Source organism: Papio anubis, chromosome 3 (genome assembly GCF_008728515.1).
Source record: "Papio anubis isolate 15944 chromosome 3, Panubis1.0, whole genome shotgun sequence".
In the NCBI taxonomy this organism is placed as follows: domain Eukaryota; kingdom Metazoa; phylum Chordata; class Mammalia; order Primates; family Cercopithecidae; genus Papio; species Papio anubis.
Genome location: NC_044978.1, coordinates 122,658,184 through 122,679,455, shown reverse-complemented (window position 1 = coordinate 122,679,455; position 21,272 = coordinate 122,658,184). Strand labels below are relative to the sequence as shown.

At 36.4% G+C, this 21,272-nt stretch overlaps 2 protein-coding genes across 9 annotated transcripts in view; one reads left to right on the top strand and one right to left on the bottom strand.

The window, feature by feature from the left end:
* Nucleotides 1-20,004, top strand: part of PAQR3 (progestin and adipoQ receptor family member 3) — a 27,354-nt gene extending 7,350 nt beyond the window's left edge. For 2 of the 7 annotated variants that reach the window (XM_003898717.3, XM_021938474.2), the window contains 4 exons: nucleotides 1,693-1,848; nucleotides 5,321-5,518; nucleotides 8,088-8,178; nucleotides 11,227-13,934. In XM_003898717.3, the coding sequence (XP_003898766.1) occupies nucleotides 1,693-1,848; nucleotides 5,321-5,518; nucleotides 8,088-8,178; nucleotides 11,227-11,369 (588 nt within the window). In that variant the 3' untranslated portion in view covers nucleotides 11,370-13,934. Of the gene's footprint in view, nucleotides 1-1,692; nucleotides 1,849-5,320; nucleotides 5,519-8,087; nucleotides 8,179-8,946; nucleotides 9,098-11,226; nucleotides 13,935-13,993; nucleotides 14,114-19,818 lie in introns of those variants that run through there. The other 5 variants (XR_001902521.3, XM_009206879.3, XM_009206876.3 and 2 more) reach the window with 5 other exon arrangements.
* BMP2K (BMP2 inducible kinase) overlaps nucleotides 15,489-21,272 on the bottom strand; it is a 142,545-nt gene continuing 136,761 nt past the window's right edge. For both annotated transcript variants that reach the window (XM_003898716.5, XM_009206875.4), the window contains one exon: nucleotides 15,489-21,272. In XM_003898716.5, the coding sequence (XP_003898765.2) occupies nucleotides 19,849-21,272 (1,424 nt within the window). In that variant the 3' untranslated portion in view covers nucleotides 15,489-19,848.

The following is a 21,272-nucleotide window of genomic DNA, read 5'->3' as shown; positions in this document are numbered from 1 at the left end:
AGCTGGATGACCATGTTACTGCCTTAGCAATTGCTTACAAAATGTTTATCGGTTGTACCTACTTTATATTGTTTGTTTGTCCCATTGCCTGCACCCCACTGTCACTGTCTTAGTACGTGCTCTCCAGGGCTATTCCTATAACCTCCTGTTTCAGCCCTTCTAGTCCACACCTCTGTAAGGGGGCACTTAAAATCTTCAGGCATATCATATTATACCCATAATATTGAAGTTAAAACCCATTAATGTGTAGGACATGTCATAATCATATTATAAAGAATATGATGCTTTTCCTTAATCTCTGCCCCCCAGCCGTAAATATGTGCACACCTTTTTTTATGTCCTTGGTGAATGCCAGCCCAACTTTTAAAATCCGCCTCAGGTGAACAGCCCTTCTCTGATGCTCTTTTCTTCCCACCAGTCCCACCCTCCAAATGCACATGTACCCTCACAGAGTCAATATCCTCCCACCTTTTCCAATTATGCTCTGCACTGAAGTACAGTAGGATTTGTTACTGTACTATTCAGTGATTCTGTATCACCTCCAATGTATGACACACGGCAGGTGCTTGATGGCTGAAAGGCATTCTGCCATAGAAACCTCATCAATTATCAGAGCAGCTGATTGAATCAGATTAGCTTTACTCTCAGTTTGGCAACCATATAAAGTTAGCAAGTCATGATTGTTTTTTAAATTACTATTTTTTTTGAGACAGGGTCTCACTGTCACCCAAGCTGGAGCATAGTGGGGTACTCATGGCTCACTGCAGCCTCGATCTCCCAAGCTTAAGTAATCCTCCTGCCTTAGCCTCCCAAGTAGCTGGGACCACAGGTGCATGCCACCATGCCCAGCTAATTTTGTTTGTTTGTTTGTCATAGAAATGAGGTCCTCCTATGTTGCCCAGGCTGGTCTCGAACTCCTGTGCTCAAGCAATCCTCACACCATGGCCTCCCAAAGTGCTGGGATTACAGGCATGAGCCACTACTACACCAGCCTGTTTTTTCTTGAAGGCAATAAAGCTGTGTTTACCTTAGAAATTAAAAGTTAACTCTATCCAGTGAATCTCATACAGACATGAAAATTCTTAACTGAAAAAAAAAGCCAATTGTGGAACAGAATGCATAGTGTGATTTCATTTAATTTTAAAATGTGTATGTGTGTGTGTGTATATATATATAATGAGTGCATGTGTACAGACTAATATATCACAGGTATTTGACATATGTATTGAAAATATCTGGAAAGACACATAAAAAATGTTATCACTGGCTACCTCTGGGGAATAGATTAAGAGTGGCTTATATTTATGTTCTTTGATTTTTTTAGGGATATGTATTGCTTCTATAGTAAATACTCTTTAAAAACAAATTCATGGATCAAAATAAGCCTCAGATGATAGTTTTAAAACATTCGCATTGTATAACTTTCCCATTACTGTGCTATTTATTTATAATTTTCATTTTTTAATGTAGCTATTTTAAATTTTCTCATTATTATCTCCACATTACCCATGAGGAAATTGAGGCTTTAGAGTAATGACATGGCTCGCTCTACTGTAAGGCACAGAGCTAGAATCCAAGCCCATAAATGTTTGAATTGAAAGCCTAGCCTTTTAACTATTTCCCTGAACATCATGCATAAGTTGCTTTAGTTTCTTCAGTCACTTTGTTAAGATTTGTTTTTATTTTTCACAGGTCTGTATGCTCTGCTCTGTGGGCTATCATCTTTTTTCCTGCCATCGGTCAGAAAAAACATGTCGAAGATGGATGGCATTAGATTATGCAGGAATTTCTATTGGAATACTGGGCTGCTATGTCTCAGGAGTATTTTACGCATTTTATTGTAATAACGTAAGTAGATTGAAACATTTTACATTCTACCTTTCGTATAGGTCTTGGGTTTTCTTGCCTTGGTTCTTTTGAACTTCTTAATAAGTACATAATTAACTTATAGAATAAGTAGAAGAGGTTTGTATAAGCATAAACTTATTTTTCAAAATGGCCCTGTCATCTCTAACATCTATTATCAGTTCTATACTTATTTTACTAATTTTTTATTGGAAAATATATATACAGTTATTTTCTGAAACTTAATGTAGACATTAAATTATTAATGTTTTCACTAAATCTATATGGCTGCATGGTTCCTCAAATATTCACATTATTTATCTTTTATTTGTGTGTTTATAGAACTGAAGTTAAAATTCACACTTGTTAAAATTATGAGGTTGGTTACTGCTTTCCATTTCTTTTTTCTCCTCTCAGTGAAAAAAAAAAAAAAAAAAAAACCACAGGAAAATGTGTCTGCATTTATTAGCCCTTACTCTTCTCTAAAATATGTTTTCCTGTCTTCAGTCTTATGTTTGGGGTAGGCTTGTAAGACAGACCAGATAGGAGTGAGTGTCTTTAACAAATGTGAGATGTGTCTTTTCTGAGTTCTGGATCAACTCTGCTTTCTGTCCCTAAGTTCACACAAAAGTCAGTTTTTGCCTTGTGCAAAGCAGCATTTGCAACACTGTAATCAGATAATACAGCACCTGACCTAAAAATATTGGCCAACCGAACCTTATGGAGTGAACCCTAAGTTATCACCTCATGTTCCAGCCAAGAAGACAAACTGAATGTTCCCATGGGGTCAGTACATCTCAAATTCTCCCTTTCAGAAAGTCCCCTTCCACCCTATTTTGTTTTCTTCCTGTTTTTCTACCATACTCTTGTTTTTTCTTTTGCCCTTTTGGTTACCTCCCTTTCAGAACCAAGACTGAGCTTCTCCCTCAGGAGCAGTATACCTACTAGTTATTTCTAGTCCTAATCACAAAGAATAGAGCCTGTCCTGCCCAAGGCCCACCATGTAACAGGTGCTCTAAGGCAGGTATCTGCAGGTGCCCTACATATCTGGGGGTCACCAACCCCCAGAACCTGTCCGTGGCCTGTTAGGAACCAGCCCATGCAGCAGGAGGTAAGCAGTGGGCTGGTGAGCCAGGGAAGTTTCATATGTGTTTACAGCCACTCCCCATGGCTCGCATTATCACCTGAGCTCTGCCTCCTGTCAGTTCAGCAGCAGCATTAGATTCTCGTAGCAGCACAAACCCTATTGTGAACTGCACATGCAAAGGATTTAGGTTGTGCAATCTAATGCTTGATGATCTGTCACTGTCTCCCATCACCCCCAGATGGGGACTGTCTAGTTGCAGGAAAACAAGCCCAGGGCTCCCAGTGATTCTACATTATGGTGAGTTGTATAATTATTATATATTACAATGTAGTAATAATAGAATTAAAGTGCACAATAAATGTAATGCACTTGAATTATCCTGAAACCATCTCTGCCTGCCTCCCCGCACCACGATCCATGGAAAAATCATCTTCCACAAAACCAGTCCCTGGTGCCAGAAAGGTTGGGGACCACTCTGAGGCACAGTCCTCAGCCTTCACTTATTGGGAAGATTGGCCGCAGTGTGGAATTTCTCAGATTGCTTGGGATTTTTCAGTAGGACCTTTGTCTCTACACAATGACAGAGAAGACTGTCAACATATCTGGTGTCAAAATTAGTGAAGAGAAAAATCATAAATTTGACTTGAATACGTAAGAACATTATTAATTGTAGCTGCTTAAACGTGAGCCATTTGCTTTTTAGGCCTAATCACTTTGGAACACAAGCACATAATTAAATATATATGCAGGTAACCTTGTTGTAAATTGACTTGATTTTAGCTCTGCCCAGCTTTCATAACTTAACCATTTTGCATGAAACGGTTTATATGTTTTTAAAAAATTAGAGCATACTGATAACCAGGTGCTTGTGAGTACAACCATGTAATATCTGAATTCTTTTGCTTATTTTATTCTGTATTTCTCTGAAACTGTTTTCCTTTATCTCTTGCTAAACATCAAAGTGAGATACTTTTTGTAAATCTCTTACCAGAAAAACTAAAAGTCCAAGATAGATTAAACAGATAAGGGAACTACTGGAGCTGATACAGTCAGTCCATGATCATTGAAAAATTGCTTTCTTCCATCTGGTTTCTAATCATTTTCAAATACTCAGTTGCTGTAGACCTATAAAAGACTCGTTTTACCTTTTAAGGAACACAGCTGCTTTCAGAATGAGATTGAAAACTGTGGACCCTAAATCCAGTAGAATGTACTTCTGGGCACACACTTAAACAAACAATCTGACATTTGATTTCAGGAAGTTAATAGCCCCAAAAAAGTCCTTGGTGCCCAGATTAAGAACTCTTGTCTTATGTGACTTTTGACTTTAAGACCAGCTAAGTGCTTATTTAAATACCTACATATCTCATAAGCCCTTCAAACCTAAGCTAAGTGTGTGCTCTCTCATGCCCCTGTTCTCTTCCCCCATCACACACACAGCAAACCTGGATCATCTTTGTTCATTTGCTTCATTAATAGAAGCCATTTATGTGGCCTTTCGGGCTAAAAACAGTCAAGCTTTCCTCTACTGCCCTCTCACACATCCAGTCAGCCATTAAGACTTAAGCTTATTTCAAAAATGCCTCCTAAATCTGGCGCTCACATCTACTTTATTCAACAGGAGCCCAAGCCCCCACTCTCTCTTTGAATAAACTAAACTATTATCTTTCTAGCTGGTTTCCTGTCACCTATTTTCTACACTGATGTCAGAGTTGTCTTTCTAATAAGTCAGTTTGAAAAACAGCTGTGTCATCCTATTCTTAAAGAATTCTGCTGTTCCTCCAATGCCAGTGTGGTGAAGTTCAAAACATTTAGCCTAACAGTATGCCTTTTCAGCCTTTCTTCTCAAAACTTCCTGCTGCGTTTGCTGTTCTCTTTCCTCGCGAGCTCTGTCTTCCCACAAAATCCTAGATGTCATCTCCTCTATGAAGCATTTTTTAGCTACCCCAAGTAAAGTTAATTGTTCCCTCTTCTGTGGTTCTGCAGTGTTCTGTTCCTCAGTTACAGTATCTACCATAAGATTATAATCATTTGTTGACATGTCTGCCCCTCCCATAGTCTGTGAGCTCACTGCTGGGAGACTTCATGTCATAGTCATCTTTGCTTTTATAGGACTTGAACTGTGCATGGCATGTAATAGGTAATCAGAAAATGCTTTTGTGTGAATAAATGTAGTCTTTTACCAGCTCAGTTTGGAATTTGGTTTGTCATTGTGACCAACCTAAAAGTTGTATGGAACATATTTTTTAAGGAAGGGAGATAATCCGAATTTGAAATGCAAATACCAAGTAAATAGAGTTTGGAATTTGTAGTGTAAAAGCCAAAATTACTTTTTCAGTTCCCTTATTGTTAATAACAGAATTAAACTGTGATTTCCTTTCATTTTAGTACTGGCGTCAGGTATACTTGATCACAGTGCTTGCTATGATCCTGGCAGTGTTCTTTGCGCAGATTCATCCCAATTACCTCACGCAGCAATGGCAAAGGCTCCGTTCTATCATCTTTTGTTCTGTTTCGGGATATGGAGTGATTCCTACTCTTCACTGGGTTTGGCTCAATGGAGGAATTGGTGCTCCTATTGTACAGGTAGGTTGAGTGTAGTTGATATTTTTCTCTTTTTTTTTTTCTTTTTTTCCCTTTCAATCTTACTCTTTGTGGGTAAAGTAGTATAATCAGGCCAAGTGGGTGGATGTTTGTCATTTGAGAACATATTTGTAATTGCATATTGATGCCATAATTTTCACAGTCATATAAATAAGCATACCTTGCAGAAGTTGAGGTAAAATCTGAATACTGTTTTTCTCTGAGTTGTCTTTCTGTAAAAGAATACATTATTATTCTCTGTTACCCATAGTATATAAATACCCAAGTCCTTATTTGTGGAGGAGGACTCCAAAGTTTCTAGCTTTGTCTGCTGGATCAGTGATAATGCCAATGATAACACAACTATAGAAATAGGAGCAGCTGATCTTTTAGGGGGTGAAGGGAAGTTGGGAAGGATTTTTATGTTGGACCCGATGAGTTTGGGGTACCCAAAGGTAGAGATAGGATCTGGGATTTTAGCTAGAGTTTGACACTTGCAATAAAGATTTGGAAATCATTGTATTGGTAGCTGGAGCCAGGGAAGCATGTTCAATCCACCGACGACAATATATTGAGAAATAAAAGAAGAGCTCTTTGTTAGAATCAGGTGTTATGGGGGAACAGTTGATGTGCATTAGGAAGAGTCTCAGTGAGCACTCAGGATTCTTGAGAAAAGGATTTGAAATAAGACTTACATTCTTAGAGATCATTGTAAAAATGCTCTATGTATGCACTAGAGAGTAAACTTGAGAATTTTTAATACAAGTAAATACGCCAAGAAATCTGACAGAAATCACATCTACTCGTTGCAATGGTACCCTTTCTCTAGAATGTGTGACTTTAAGGGTGGGTTTTATTCAAAAGAATCAGATTTTATTAGAAGAGGAGAGACCATTAGTAGGCCTACATTTATTTGCATGAAGTTGGCAACAGCATAGTGGAAAACAGTTGGGTGTACAGCTGAAAAGAAAGGAAGTTCTGTGACAGAGTCAATTGAGTGATATAATGTGGCCACTTGGCCAATTTGAGGACAAGGGTAATGATGTCTTCATACATTAGGATATTGGGAGAAAGGTGAGACAGTAGTGATGAGAGACATCAGTAATCCTCCTATCTGTGAAAACATCTTTCTGACTATTTTGATTCCCTTATAATAAGAAAATGGAATGGGGAACTGCCACTGTAGATAAATTCCAACTGGAATAATTGTTGACATAGAAGTGACCAAAATTTTTGGATGTGATAAACACATTCCTTTTAAGCTTATAATGACAAAAAGAATAAGACCCTAATGGGTCTAATAGTCAGTGAATTTTAGAGAAGTTAAGGAAAAAAAAGGGATTTTTTTTTTTTTGTATTCAGAAATCTTAAAACGGAAAGATGGCTTAGATAATAGTTTTCAAAGATGGAATCCTAATATGATCACAGATCTTTCCAGTGAGGAAGCAAAGGGAAACTTTCACAGAATTGTTTGATAAGCTCTAATTTTAAAAAAGATGGAAAGACGGGCACTTTAACAAAGATAAAAAGTTCTGGAAGGGTTAATCTTGGGAGGCAGGATCAAATTGTGTTCTAGAATGTTTGAGAAATCTGAGGTTGATTAATCTGAAAAATATAGGAGTTCGGGAGGGTTATGATGATTCTCATATTTGAAGAGGAAGGAGAAATTTGTCTTTATTTTTTATTTCTTTGAAACAGAGTCTCTCTATTGCCTTCAAACTCCTTGGCTCAAGCAGCCGTCGCACCTCAGCCTCCTAAGTAGTTAGGTCTATAGGCATGCACCACCATGCCCAGCTAAAAAAAAAAAAAAAAATTTGTAGAGAGAGGGGTCTTACTATGTTGCCCAGGCTAGTTTTGAACTCCTGTCCTCAGCTAATTTAAAAAAAAAAAAAAAAATTAGAGGGAGGGGTCTTACTGTGTTGCTCAGGCTAGTTTTGAACTCCTGTCCTCAAGCGATCCTTCTGCCAAAGCCTCCCAAAGTGGTGGGATTACAGGCATAGGCCATGCACCCAGCCTGTCCTTATTAAATGAGTTCTTGGTAAATTAGGTTTATAACCAGTATTAGGAACAATATGTATAAGGATAGCTTGCTGGATTTTCTCGGGGCCAGGAAAGTCTTTTCAATACTGTGTCAGCAGTGAGACAAAGTGCTTCATATAGTAGTATTCAAGAGGACCATTTATCTGGGATATTGGAACAGATTTCTGTCTTGGGGAGACCCCTTAGGTCTTTTCCAGCCATAAGTTCCTGTTCTTCAGTGTCTTTGCTTATTTACCTGCCAACTCTATTTCCATATGCATTCTACCCATATACCTATGTTGCAGATGGAGTTGGGTGCCCTTAGGAACTTCAGCATGTTAAAGCTCCAGCCCCTTTAGGAGCCTGACCATTAGAGCACTCTCTGTGCTCCATTCTTGCAGACTGCTTCCTGCATATGAGAACAAGTTTCATTATTGGAGACAGTCTGCAAAACAATTCAGATTTAACAATCTTAAATCCAACTATTAGATTCGTAATAAATCTGGAGTTCAGTAACAGGAAGATCTGTAAAAAAACATGTTTTGCTTTTCAGGACTTTGCACCCCGTGTAATTGTGATGTATATGATTGCTCTTCTTGCTTTCCTATTCTACATTTCCAAAGTCCCAGAGCGGTACTTTCCAGGTAGGTGTCTCTTTTATAGCAGTTTTGTATTGTTATCCTAAATATATGCCCAAGGTGTATGCATCACAGCATCGAAACTTAGTTTCATTTTTTAATACTATTGATTATGGAAATGATTCCTCTCTTTCCAAATGTTACCTAAAACTTTCAAAGGGCTTTCACAACTTTTCCTTTCATCCTGACCATGTGAGTTGAGTCCAGTAGGTGGAGTTGTCACTGTTTTGTGGTTATGAACTAGTGACAAAGCTGACATTAGACTTTTGAGTCTTCTGACTCCCAACCACTATTTCTTTTAAAAAGTAGAACACCGTCAACTACCATTTACTTCTTTATATGCCAGCTGGTTGTTTAAAAGTAATTTATATATGCAGAGATATATAAAGCAAGAAATAAGAAGCAAAGGACAGTAAGAAAAAGATACTGAAAAGAAGTGAGGTGTAGGATCACTTCACAATATGTACATCAAAAGGGTCTATAAAAAAGATAAAGGTAACAAACCTGGCTTTAGGCTTCCTGGCACCCAGCACTAGGAAGAAAATAGTGAAAGTTAAGAGTCTTTATGTTTCCAGAAAAAGATAGTGAAAATAAGTGAGGTGTAGGATCACTTCACAATATGTACATCAAAAGGGTCTATAAAATAGATAATGGTGACAAAGCTGGCTTTAGGCTTCCTGGCACCCAGCACTAGGAAGAAAATAGTGAAAGTTAAGAGTCTTTGTGTTTCCAAGATACACAAGCCAATAGATTTTTTTGTTCTTCATTCCAAAGAAAATATTTTCAGATGGAAAATAAGAGGACACTGGGTGGAGTGAACAACAGTCTCCAAAACCTGTATTTGCTTGTTTGAGAACTTTAGCTCTGGAGTCAGACTGCTTGGGTTCAAGACCCACATCAACCACTTTCTAGTTACGTGAGCTAAGTAAGTTACTTAAGCGCTCTCAGCTCCAGTTTCCTATCTAAAACATGGAAATACTTTTTTCCGCCCCCCTGGGGTTATGGTAAGGAGTAGATGAAAAAATGCATATAACACAGTTTAATGAGGATTAGATGAGAAAATGCACATATCATGTAACCAGGTTTCTAGCAATTAGTAGGGACTGAATAAATGACAGCAGTTATTACTATGTCCCCCAGCCCTGGTCTTATAAGTGAAATATGTGGTTTAGTGAGAGACAGAGTGACGCAAATCCAGGTAAGTTTTGGCATGGGTCAGAAATAACATTTAGAGTGCATAAAACTGATGTTTTTTTCAGTTTGGAGAGCTAAAAGTCAGGGAGCAGTTTAAATCTAAACTGCAAATTTATCCCCTCTTCTTCCTGGGTTAAGAATCACTTCCACGGTGAATCAGAGAAGGGATTGTCCCACTCATCACGTGTGTTGGGGAAGAAGAAAGGGTGAGAAACCCTGGCCTAAACAATGCATCCCACGGATCCTCAGGCATTCCTCTGTATACTTGGTTTTTCACCACTGAGCTTTAAACAAGAACGGAAATACAGGGGAAAACCTGAGTTGTAAACAGGAGGATTTGGGAACAGATCTAGGACATGCCACTGAATTGAAGACCACCCATCTTCCAGGCAGGGCCAGAATTTCCCTCAGAAAACAATTCTGGTAAAACATATTTTTGTATCACTTTATTAATGATTCTTTTTAAAATTCTATATTTTCTTTATAATAGATAAGTAGAACACCAAACCATGAAAACTCTCTATGTGATTATGACCATAGTGGGTTTTAGGCCTTAAAATATTCAGATCAGGAGTTACCAGTCATTTAATATAGAACATCTATAAACAATCAAACTCGTTGTAACTTAACCTTCCCCGAGACATACTTGACATAAAATGTGCCCTATGTAGCAGAACATGTTGAGTTCGGGTACATGAGAGCAGTGGAGATACAGAAACTAAAAAATTAGAAGTCTTTACAGTGAAAAGTGATAGTCTCAAATGTTCATGTACAAATGCCTTAGAAACTATCTCTGGCAAGTCCTCATGTATGAGCTGGCCACTGGGAAATAAAATAAATTTTAACCTAAAAGCTTTCATTCAGCTCAGGTCAAATGTTTAAAAATGTATACACAATACAATGGCATTTGATGGGTCCAAGGATCCCCAAGGTGTGTGGATAAAATTGAGTGGACCTCTGATAGTTGTATTAGATAATCAATATTTGCTGTATTTTGTTTTTTTAAAAATGAGTCTGTAGGCTTCACTAGACTGTCAAAAGAGTCCATGGTACAAAAAAGGCTAAGAATCTTGTTGACATACACTTTAAAATCTATGTACTGTACTGATTGGTAAGAAAAAAGAGAGGTTAGAGAATATTTACATTATATGACCATAGAAGTACCATGAGTATGTTATTTACATTGAAATTATTATAGCTCTGTATTTTGTTATTTGCTAAGAGAGATCAAGAAGTTTTCCATATGTTAATTGTTTAATCTTCTTAGAATTTAACATTTGACCACAAAGAGATTAAATTGTTCTCTGAAGTTGTATATGAAATAACCTTAGTTAATTAAGCCATTACTAATTACATCCTGCAGATTATTCCATTAGTTAGAGAGCACAGGATTCAGGTCAGCACTTTTTCTTTGCACGCCTGCTTGAAATAAAAAGTGCTTCTAGTAGGTTTATATCGAAACCCAACAGTATATCTGCTTCTCGCAGATTTATACCTAAATCACCCCGTGATTTTTAACATCTAGTTTCTTTTGCCTCTCTCAATAATTTGTTGTTGTTCGTTCTGCTAGATGTGAGACATGGGAGGCATAAGGTCAAATTCCTGAAATTAAGTTAGATTTTGAAAACACACTTGGAAGAGCATTTCTGAAGTTTACCTGTGTACTTAATAAATAAAACCTTAAAATTAGACCCAAATATGAATTGATCCATTTTTAAAAACATTTGGATCTCCAGTTAGTCTCTAGGCACTCTGAGACTATGAAAATTTTTCTGCTAAACTATACTTCCAAGAAATATATTTTTCCTTTAATATCAACATATTGAAATCAATATTATTTTTTTTCTACCTTCTTTCCAGGACAACTAAACTACCTCGGATCAAGCCACCAAATATGGCATATCCTTGCAGTAGTGATGTTATATTGGTGGCATCAGTCAACAGTGTATGTCATGCAGTACAGACATAGCAAGCCTTGTCCTGACTATGTTTCACATTTGTGAATTAGGTATGGCCACCTGGTGAATTCAGTTGTTAAGCAATATATAATGGGGAATTGTATACCCCACTATTTCTAAAATTCCCATTCGTTTTCCCTTTTTCCTCTTTGAGTAACACTTTATAAAAATGGGGGAAAAAAGTATACTTAAGGATCTGTAGTAATAGCTGCTTTACAAAACCCTTAAAACTACTAATTTGCTGCTTGTACAGAAAGTGAAAATTAGTTGGCAATCATAAGAAATATCTGAATAACAATGATGAATGGGAAACTAGTGTTGAAATAGGATTCATTTTACTTAGCACCAGCTTAATTTCCTTAGGAAGGGCTCATCTCCATTAGAAAATGGAGTCATCCTATGTGCTTAACTATTTTCAGTAAATTACCAAGTTTAAGTGCCTAATCAAGTCAAGGGTTGTTTCAGCCTATGCTTAATGCAAGCTAGGATAGTGATTTTAAATAATCACTAGCTTTTAAGTACATGATTTGTGAGAAACTGGCACTTCAGAGATTATATCCTTTAGCTATAGGTTCTTCTCTCCCTAAGAACATTAGATATTTTAGTTTTCCAGAACAAAAGCTTTAAACTTCTCCTGCAAGTTGAGAGAAGGTTTGAGAAGAGGAAAAGAACATGTCATTTTCTATCAGATAAGAATCACATTAGAAACTAAGTACAGGATTACACAAATTATATGATCAAACAACATAGTCATTAGCCACCTAAACATTTTAATTCCAGATATTAATTCCATATAATAACTGAATTCTTGTGAGTGGATTACAGCAGGTTTTTGATCCCAAAATTCCAGAGCTTTCAACTCTCTGAATTTTTAGTCCTGAATATCCAGTGATGGGGGTTCCCAGCTTTATGGGTGCTACTTTCAAGGCCATAGAATCTAGATGGCCCTGTCTTGACCCTGAAATGAACCTTAAGCCTTAGAACAAAGTCATGCAGATACCCCATTTGATAATACGCTTATTCACCTGTGCTCTAGTCCTTGGTTTCTGCATGTGTTAGCATTGCATTGATAACTCAGAATCTTGATAAACACTTAATATTTGGACCTGAAGCATTAAACTTTCTCTTTATTGTATATACTTAAAAAAATAGATCTCACTGCCCTATCATACATTGTAGCCCTCTTGTTCTTTGGTCTTTCATATGCATTAAATCCCTTAAAGCAGACATTCATAAAAACTTACATTGTTTATTGAAATATAAAATATTACCCAAGTTTCTTAATGAGTTGACATGAGCTGTTTTAAATATTGGTGTATTTTCAGAACAGCAAAATTACTGAATATCAGAAAAAATGTTAATTGATGATGAAGCTTATTCCCAAAATGCCTTTTGTACATATGATATTTGGAAAGTCACTTTAATGTGCCTCAGTTAATACATCAGTGAAATGTTGTGTTTCTTTTCCAGTGTAGTGTTTTTGGAATATAAATTCCCCATGCTAGTATCTCAGCAAAGAGAATTTCCCCCCAGGAGGCTCAGTAAAGGAACACCATGTCTTACCCATCGTGATGATGGAACCCTGCTTTGAAAATGGCTATTTTACCTTATAAGGTTAAAATTTTGATCCATATGTTAAGTGATAGAAGATTTTGGTGCAACAGTAGTAGGATATATTTCTCCTAGAACATCCCTTATTGGCTTACATGATTTTATTGCCTTTAAATAGATATTTTGTCATTTTGGCCAAACAAAAGACACTGAGTAGTTATATTTAAGTTAAAAATGAGAGGAAAGTCATTATTTTAGGTGTGGAGCCATTTTTATTAGAAAACTTTGTCAAAATAAAAAAAATTGAATCATTTCAATTTTTGCAATCCCTGTATTATTATATGAATTAATACTTGCCATCTGAATTAATACATAAAAAGAGCATACTGTGTTTTTCAATCAGTGTTTCTTTGAATTTAAAGGGTGTACAGGTCTTTCTGTAGGAAAATTGTTCCGTGTAAACATTTCAACTTTTTATGAAAATGTTAAATATTGTAAGAAAGTTATCCTCTCATTTTTTCACTGCTTTGATGTATTTATTATAAAGTAGGGAATGAATGAATGAATGTGGATTGCTGTCAACTAGAAACACTTCTGTATGTCAGTCAGCATTTAATGACCACCTACTGTGTGCACAGCACTACTGGTAAAATTTTGAAGACATTGTTAACATTAAAAAATATTTTAAAGTTGTCTACAAATCTGAGCCTTGTAATGATGTATATTTATTTTTGTTTTTATAGATTAAAATAAGATTAAAATATACTATCCAGTTACAGTACTAAAAAAGACTGGTTTTAATTTTACCAATGTGTGAACTATAAAAGCTTTTGCCTACAGATTTTACAAGTACATTTTAAAATTATCTATGGCTGTTTTAAATTGTCTCGCAATTTATATGGTTGTGGTTAACTCATTTAAGAAACAATTATCTTTCTATATTAAGCCATTTTCAAATAGCAAGACAGTGCTTGTCTTTTTTTGTTATTACACTAACTGTAATTCAGTAAGCTGCATGACAAAATATGTATTATGTAAATAAACCGGGTTTACTAAATATTTTTAAGTGCTGCTTGTCATTCTTTGTAATACATAACAGCTTTAAAATCATATTTTAGAATCAGGAACGAAGATTCAGGGAATGTCTGTCACATCTTATGGCATCCCACCTGGACAGAATATCCGATTTGAAGATTGTGATTGACTGCCATAAAACTATACAACTCTCCATTTGGCAGGTACCTACTAGATAATACTTTGCCCTGTATTAAATGTCAAGGGGCAAAGCCTATTCCTCTGAATTCCTGCTAGTTGCTTTGCTGCATTAGGTCCCTGTCTACTCTAAATCATCATTCCTGGGAATTCTTCCTCTGCCCAAGTGTGTAAAGAATCAGCTCACCTATTAGAGAAGGGGTAGAAATACCTTCTATGTGTATTATCACAAAAACTGTGTTTACACTGAAGAGGTGTAGATACGGTCCTCTGAGATCTTGTACCAGAATTCCCAAGTAGTGTAATGAGATAATGATCCAGAACTGAAACTACCCTTAAGAAAACATTTTTGGAAGGGAGAGGTAAATAGCAGTAGGGGGTTTCCTGTGAAAAATTAACCTCCATCCTCAAGAGAGCTGAAATGAACAGCCGCCAAGGTTCTAGTCCTGCTCTATAAAATCTGAGATCAAAATACTACCTAACATGCATGTAATCTCAATTGTGGCAACCATTTGAACTATCTTAATATGTAACACCAAACGTTCAAGCTTTCAATATGAGAATATTAACTACATGTTACATGTGATGCTTGAGCTGGGCTTCCTTAAAAAGGTATTCATTATCCAAAATAAATAGCTCAAATTGCAGCATATATTCATCTCAAATAAGTTAACTATAACTGAATTTGAACAGTAACACTGCAAACTATTCTTTATTAATAGAACTTTTCTGATCATTTGTGTTATTTTGCTGCTTTGTACCATTCATTAAAAAGATACAAAGCCCCCTTTTTCACACAACTTCAAAAAAAGTTCATTCATAAAAATAAGATGAACCTTTCCACAGGCTACCAATCTAAAGACTCCAGTTTGTGGAATAATACATAATATTATAACCTTGATGCCAAACTTAGTCCATCAATCCAATAAACAGGTTTTCTCTTTAATGTGTCATAGCCTCTCTTCTGATATAATTGAGGATTACAATGTTATTTAACCAAATAACCAATATTAATTCAACCAAAGATGTTACCAGGTTTTAAGGATTTTTTAAAATTTATAATGTGGAAGCTACAAAACAAGTTATTCAGAAGGCATTACAGAATAGTTTTTGCCTACTGTCATCGCTCTGAGTATCAGTAATTATGACTCACTGAAAAAGTCGTTCTGTTAAGTGTTCTTGTAGCAAAAACTCTTTAAGTCAAATGGGTTTTCTTACCTAAATTGTAAACTGTGAGCTCCTTAAGAATAGGGATCTAATCTTACAAACTTTTCTATTCCACTAGCTGCTACATAATAGGTCCTTAATGTTTGTGGTGTGAATGAAATAACTGAATTTGAATAGAAGTTTACATTCAAACGTCGTAATAAGACAAATAATGAAAAACTCCAAAGTCACTGATTATAAAGAATATGCAATCCATTTGGGATTTATTGCATTTAAAGAAAACAGATTAAAACAGGTATGATAAATAGAGTAAGAAAATAACTTTAAATTTCAAACAAAATATAGTGAATCAGGGACAGAATTCAGTCAAAAAGAATAAGCAATGTAAAGGCAATAAAGTAATAAAATCAGTTAGTGCTTAATTAGATATGGCAGGGGGAAGGGGATGGCAGGGGAGACTGAGTCTATCTCATAACTGTTTCCCAGCGATATTTGAGGACTGAAGTTACTTCAGCAAGTATGTTTTGTAACAAGTAGAAATACAATAAAGATGTAAATCTGATTTATTTAAAGGTTAAAGTTATTTGCTTAGTGGTACATAAAAGGCTTCAGAAAATTCAAGTTTAACAAAAAATGGAAGTGTAATCAAAGAAAGTGCACTTAAAGCTGTTTGCCAGCAATTAAAAAGTAGCTTCTATACAGCTTCTATTAGATGACTTTTCAATCACAAAAAGAGCACAGTCATAAAAACAATTCTTTCAAAAGTAGCACTATAAATTTTAAAATAAAACAAAAATAACCCCAATCATGACCCTTTGCATTATCATCTACCTTATTCTCTTAGTAGCTTTTGTAAACCCTCACTAGGAGTGAATGTTCTCTTAGATATGATTGTGGTTGCAATTCCATTTTTAAAAAATTCACATTAACTCCACAGTAGAGAGATGTGACATGCATGTGTGTACATATTTTTATCTTAATATATAAAACACCACTGAGTATAAAAGTTCTCAAACTATTCGTCATTTATGGTATTCTCACAGTAGATATGTCATCTCATTCTCACAGTAGACTGTCAACTCAATAATTGGACCTAAAATAACAAGTTTGCTAAAAAGAAAAAAAAATGAGAGAAAAAAGTTTACTGCACATTCTAAATATATTAAAAACAAATGTACCCAAGCTCCTCAAAACTAGTGATATTAATACACTTGTACCTTCTAACAGTGCTTACGTGAAGTACCAAAACCTAAAATAAACCAAGCAGAGTAGCTGACTTGTAACAAAACCGCTCTGCCTGGTGAACTTCAGCAGAGAAGAGTGGGCTCCACCTTAGATTTTCTACCAGCAAGAGAACAACAGTCTATCACTCTTAAACAATAGACAGGGTAGGAATGAAACCTGTGTCTATTTGCAAATCCAGATAATGTCATAACTATGCGCAACACATACACAGGGATTGGGGTAAGGGAAAATAATTACACTCCTGAATAAATGTTCTAGTCAGTTAAATTTTCATCCAGCCTACAACCTTTCCTCCTCCACCTAATATACTTACCATGCAATTTTTGTGTCTTAGCAGATACATTCTTCAATGCCATAAAAAGCTGATCTTTTTAATACTAACATTTTACTGACGTGATAATATTAAAATAAGCAAATGGTCCACTTTTTAAAGGATTATTCAAAATCAACAAGCATTATTAAAGCTGTTAGGAAACAACTTTGGCCTCAGATTTTTGCTAGCTTCATAATAATTTACTTCTCTTAGTGATGTTCAAGTATAACAGGTTTAGTTATAACTACATCCTAAAGAAGCACAGGGGACACCCAAATATTAGGGGAAAAAACCCATATGTGTGTGTGTGTGTGTATTTGCTTAGTGGTAAATATAAATATATATATAACCTTTCTTACTTCCTTAAACCAGAATTGAACCATCCCATCATAGAGCCAAACTTTTACTGAGTGCTGTGTGCCAGGTACTGTGTTAAGCACTTTCACATACCTTGGGAGCTTTATTCTCATAATTCTCACAAGGGAATAACCTGAGCATCAGCTGTGTGGAGTGACCTACACCTTGACCATGATTCTGGGGGATGATGAATGAAAATGCAAAATATAAATCTATACTCCTTAGGAAAATGCCTCTACTACAACACAAAGGAATCTCTCCATTTATATCCTGTTGAACCCCCAATTGAATCCTGTATCTTTTCTCTGAGCTACAATCTTGAAAGAAGAAAGTCATTGTGCTGTGTTATAACATTAAGAATGTAAATATTTTAAGTTGTCAGAGTTGTTTCCTCAGAATTTATAAGCCAAAAGGTCTACATCTGTGTCGGAATCATTTAAAATTATTCAGTGTATTGAAAAGCAATTAAAACTCTAGGTATTTCATGTTTACATCTGAAGGAGACCACATTAGTTCATCCTCTACCCCTTTTCTAAATGATGAAACTCGTGAGGTCTAGCAGAGACCAAGGACTAATACAATGAAGAAGCATATTGTGTACACCTCAACAGATTTTCATTAAAAAAAATTGTTTGATACAAACCTACTGTAGTTCATGAATTTACTATGTGTAATCATCAACTCTTCACTTTTAAAAGAAAGTATCACTTGAATCTATTTTGTAAAGTTTTTAAACATCTACTTGAGCATTTGCATTAGCAATATTAATCAACCTGAGAATCAGAAGGAAAAAAAAAGGTGCGAACACATTTGCCTTTGGCACGAGGACAAGTAATTGGTGCAGTCCAGCTCTAAAAGTACAACTCTAAATAATAATGTAATGCTTGGTCTGCCTCTGCTACATTGTGATTCACATATTGCTTCCCTATCCACAAATTTGTATTTGATTTAGCATATAAAAGAAGGGAAAAAGCAATAAAAAGACAAATAAGTGGTTTAGTTACATATACTTTGCTTCTTTCCAAGTTCAGAACTGTGAAAAGAGGCAAATAGCTTATCCCATTGGGGCACTATAATTAAGAGATTCCTAATAAAATTACTCATAAAATATACTTTAATTGGGTTCGAAGAGAGTTAATTTAAAATATAAAAATCAAAGAGAGTGCCAGTTGATGAGTGTCCACTCCTTTCTGTAAATAGCATTAACTGTTCTAGAAACTTCCAAATGTTAATCTGATAGCACAGCACAATTATAACTTAAAATAGTTACAGACACAGGAAGCACAGACACTATATTCACATTAATTCACATATGTAATCTCTATCATTAAATGATTTCTATAAAATCTCAAGTTTCTAATTAGGATTTGTGGTGTAAAAAAAAGGCAAATTGGTAGCTGGGTTCTCTTCAGTAAAGACACAATCAACTAGCAGAGTTAAGATGCTAGTCCACCTTATATGCATTTTAGGATCTGGTGTATTAGTGCAGAGGTACTTGCAGCAGGATGCATGAATCCTGCCTTTATATAAGGCTTTGTGGGTGTCGCCGTTCTGTGCACTTTATTAAATCTACTCCACCCCCCAAACCTAATAAAAATAATTGTTGCTTATGATTTGGGGAATATTTGGTGAAGTTGCTAATAAAGTACATTATTAAATGCAACATGATTTCACATTGTAAATGTCTTGAAAATTCAGTTTCCGCTACATATTTTCTTATAAAATTTTTATATAACCCTTGTCCTCACTCCAATTTTTCCAATAATCTGCTTTATTACGGCCATGACAATAAAAGTTTGGGGCAAGAAGCCATTCATAAAGTGTTTCTAAAGTAGTGAACATTTTCTATTCTATATCATTTTTTCTTCTTATAATTTCTTTGCAAATGTCAGGTGTTTCTCATCATATTTTTGTTCTAGGCTTCTATGCGATAGTCCATTTTTTAAGTTCTGTTTTAATTGACAAAAATTATATTTATCATGTATAACATTGCTTTGAAATATGTAAATTGTGGAATAGTTAAATTGCGCTAATTAACTACACATTATTTCATATGCTTATCATTAGATATTCCATATTAATGGCACTTGTTTTTAAAAATGAAACAGAGTTTTAGGCACAATAGTCAGTTACTTCTGGCTCTGCTTTGTGGAGAAAGGTGTATGGACTGAAATCTCTGCACTCTCCAGATAATTACTTTCAAATGCTTTAAGATAACTAGACTGTTTTTAACTGTCTGGAAATTAGAAGAGACCTTAAAAAAATTCACAAGTGTAACTAGTGTATGTACAAATAACCCTAATTTTAGGGATATGCACACAAAAATGACATTCGGATATCAAAAATAAGTTTTACTGTCCCTTCTCAGTGGCTACACACCTGGAAAGGTGCCATGTGCTTTCACTGGAAGTACCACACTTGCATTTCTGTATTGTGATGTCAGTAGCAGAAACCCTTCGTTAGAGCTTGCAGTTTAGCTCCCTTTCTCCTGAAGAGGCATCAAGTTCCTACCCTGCAGAGATACTTCATTTTTCTATTTGGTTTATTTAGAAATCACCTATTCTGATTGATCTTTTAATAATGAATGATATAAAGAGCTACCAAATTTTCTTTCAAATTCATGAAACTATTCATACTTTCTTGAAACAGGAGTTAATGCCAAGAATCCATCAGAAGTATCTACTGTTTAGAAGGAAATGGAGCAGCACCAAATGGGTCCAATTCGACTGGTTGGGACTGTTGGGACTGATGTGGAGTGATGCTTTGCACCACAAGTTCTGTAAAGGGCACGGCACCAAAATCATCCATTTTCAATACATCTGCACTATGGAATGACCCATGTAGTGAATTTTGTCTTGGCCGCCCTGGCAGGACAGTATTGTGATCAGCACGGATGTCGCTCAGGCCCTGATGTGGAGGGTGCCATGACAGGTCTGCAGAATGGAACGGCTTGGCACCGAAGGGGTCCAACAGGCTCTCCTCAGGTTGTAAGACATTGCCCCTATCTTTCCCATCAGTCAGTGCAACACTGATGTTCTCCTTGGAGTCTGAGATGGTTAAAAATTCATTGCTACTTTGAGAGTCTCGGCGGCCCACTTTTTTGTGCCTGCGAGCCCTCTCTGGAGTGCGGTAGGTAGGCTTCAAAGTCTTCTTTGTGCTAGTTGGCGTGCCATGATGCCGCTTCCCATTGCTTTTGGACATATCCTGCTTTGTGCGCCTTTGGCGAGAGGACAGTTTCTGTAAGCTGCGCTGTTTGACTTTTTGCTGCTGGCTCCCCGTTATTTCATCAAAGGGCACAAGCCCAAAAAGGTCCTCGTTGCTTTCACTTTTACTTGTTGATGTGAGGAAGGGTTGAAATGGAGTGGAGCCAAATACATCTACACTTTTGGGATAACCAGGGATAGTATGTGCCTCAGGCCCCCCGGCATGGCATTCTTGGACATTCACCTTCTTGCTAAAAGGCGCCTTTGTGAATACATCAAATTCCTCCTGCTCGAGTCCTGCAGCAGGAAACCTGTGTTGAGGGAGGTTCTTTTCATTCTTTTCTTGCTGGGGCTGTTGAGCACGCACTGCAAAGAAGGGGACAGCGCCAAATACATCGAACTCCTGTTTGGGAGTCTCCACCTCAACATCAGAGGATAATTGGGCTGAGGTGAGGAGTATTGTATTAAGATCTTGGGTTGGTCCACTGCCAGATTTGTCTCTGTAGACAGAGCTCATGTCACTGTACTTTGCTTTAGCCTGCTCATAATCAGAATCAGAGCTATGTTTCTCCTCTTCTTCCTCATCTTCAGAATCCATGAGGAGAGGCCTGTGACCCAGATTTTCTGGTTCAGTATCATCATCATTAAAATCTCCTTGTTCCCCCTGAAGAACTTCTTCATCATCTTGCTCTTCCTCTTCACTGCTCTTAGGAGAAGGGGGATCTGATTCAAAATCACTTTCAGATTCATCATTCCCCTTTTGCACTTGACCCTGTACTGAGGTTTTCTTTCCAGTCCGCTGATCTTTAGATGCTGGACTTGTTTTGCCATTCTTGAGAGCGTTTGCAGTGCCATTTTCTTGATTTATAGATGAACGTTCAGCTTTCTTTTCAGGAGAAC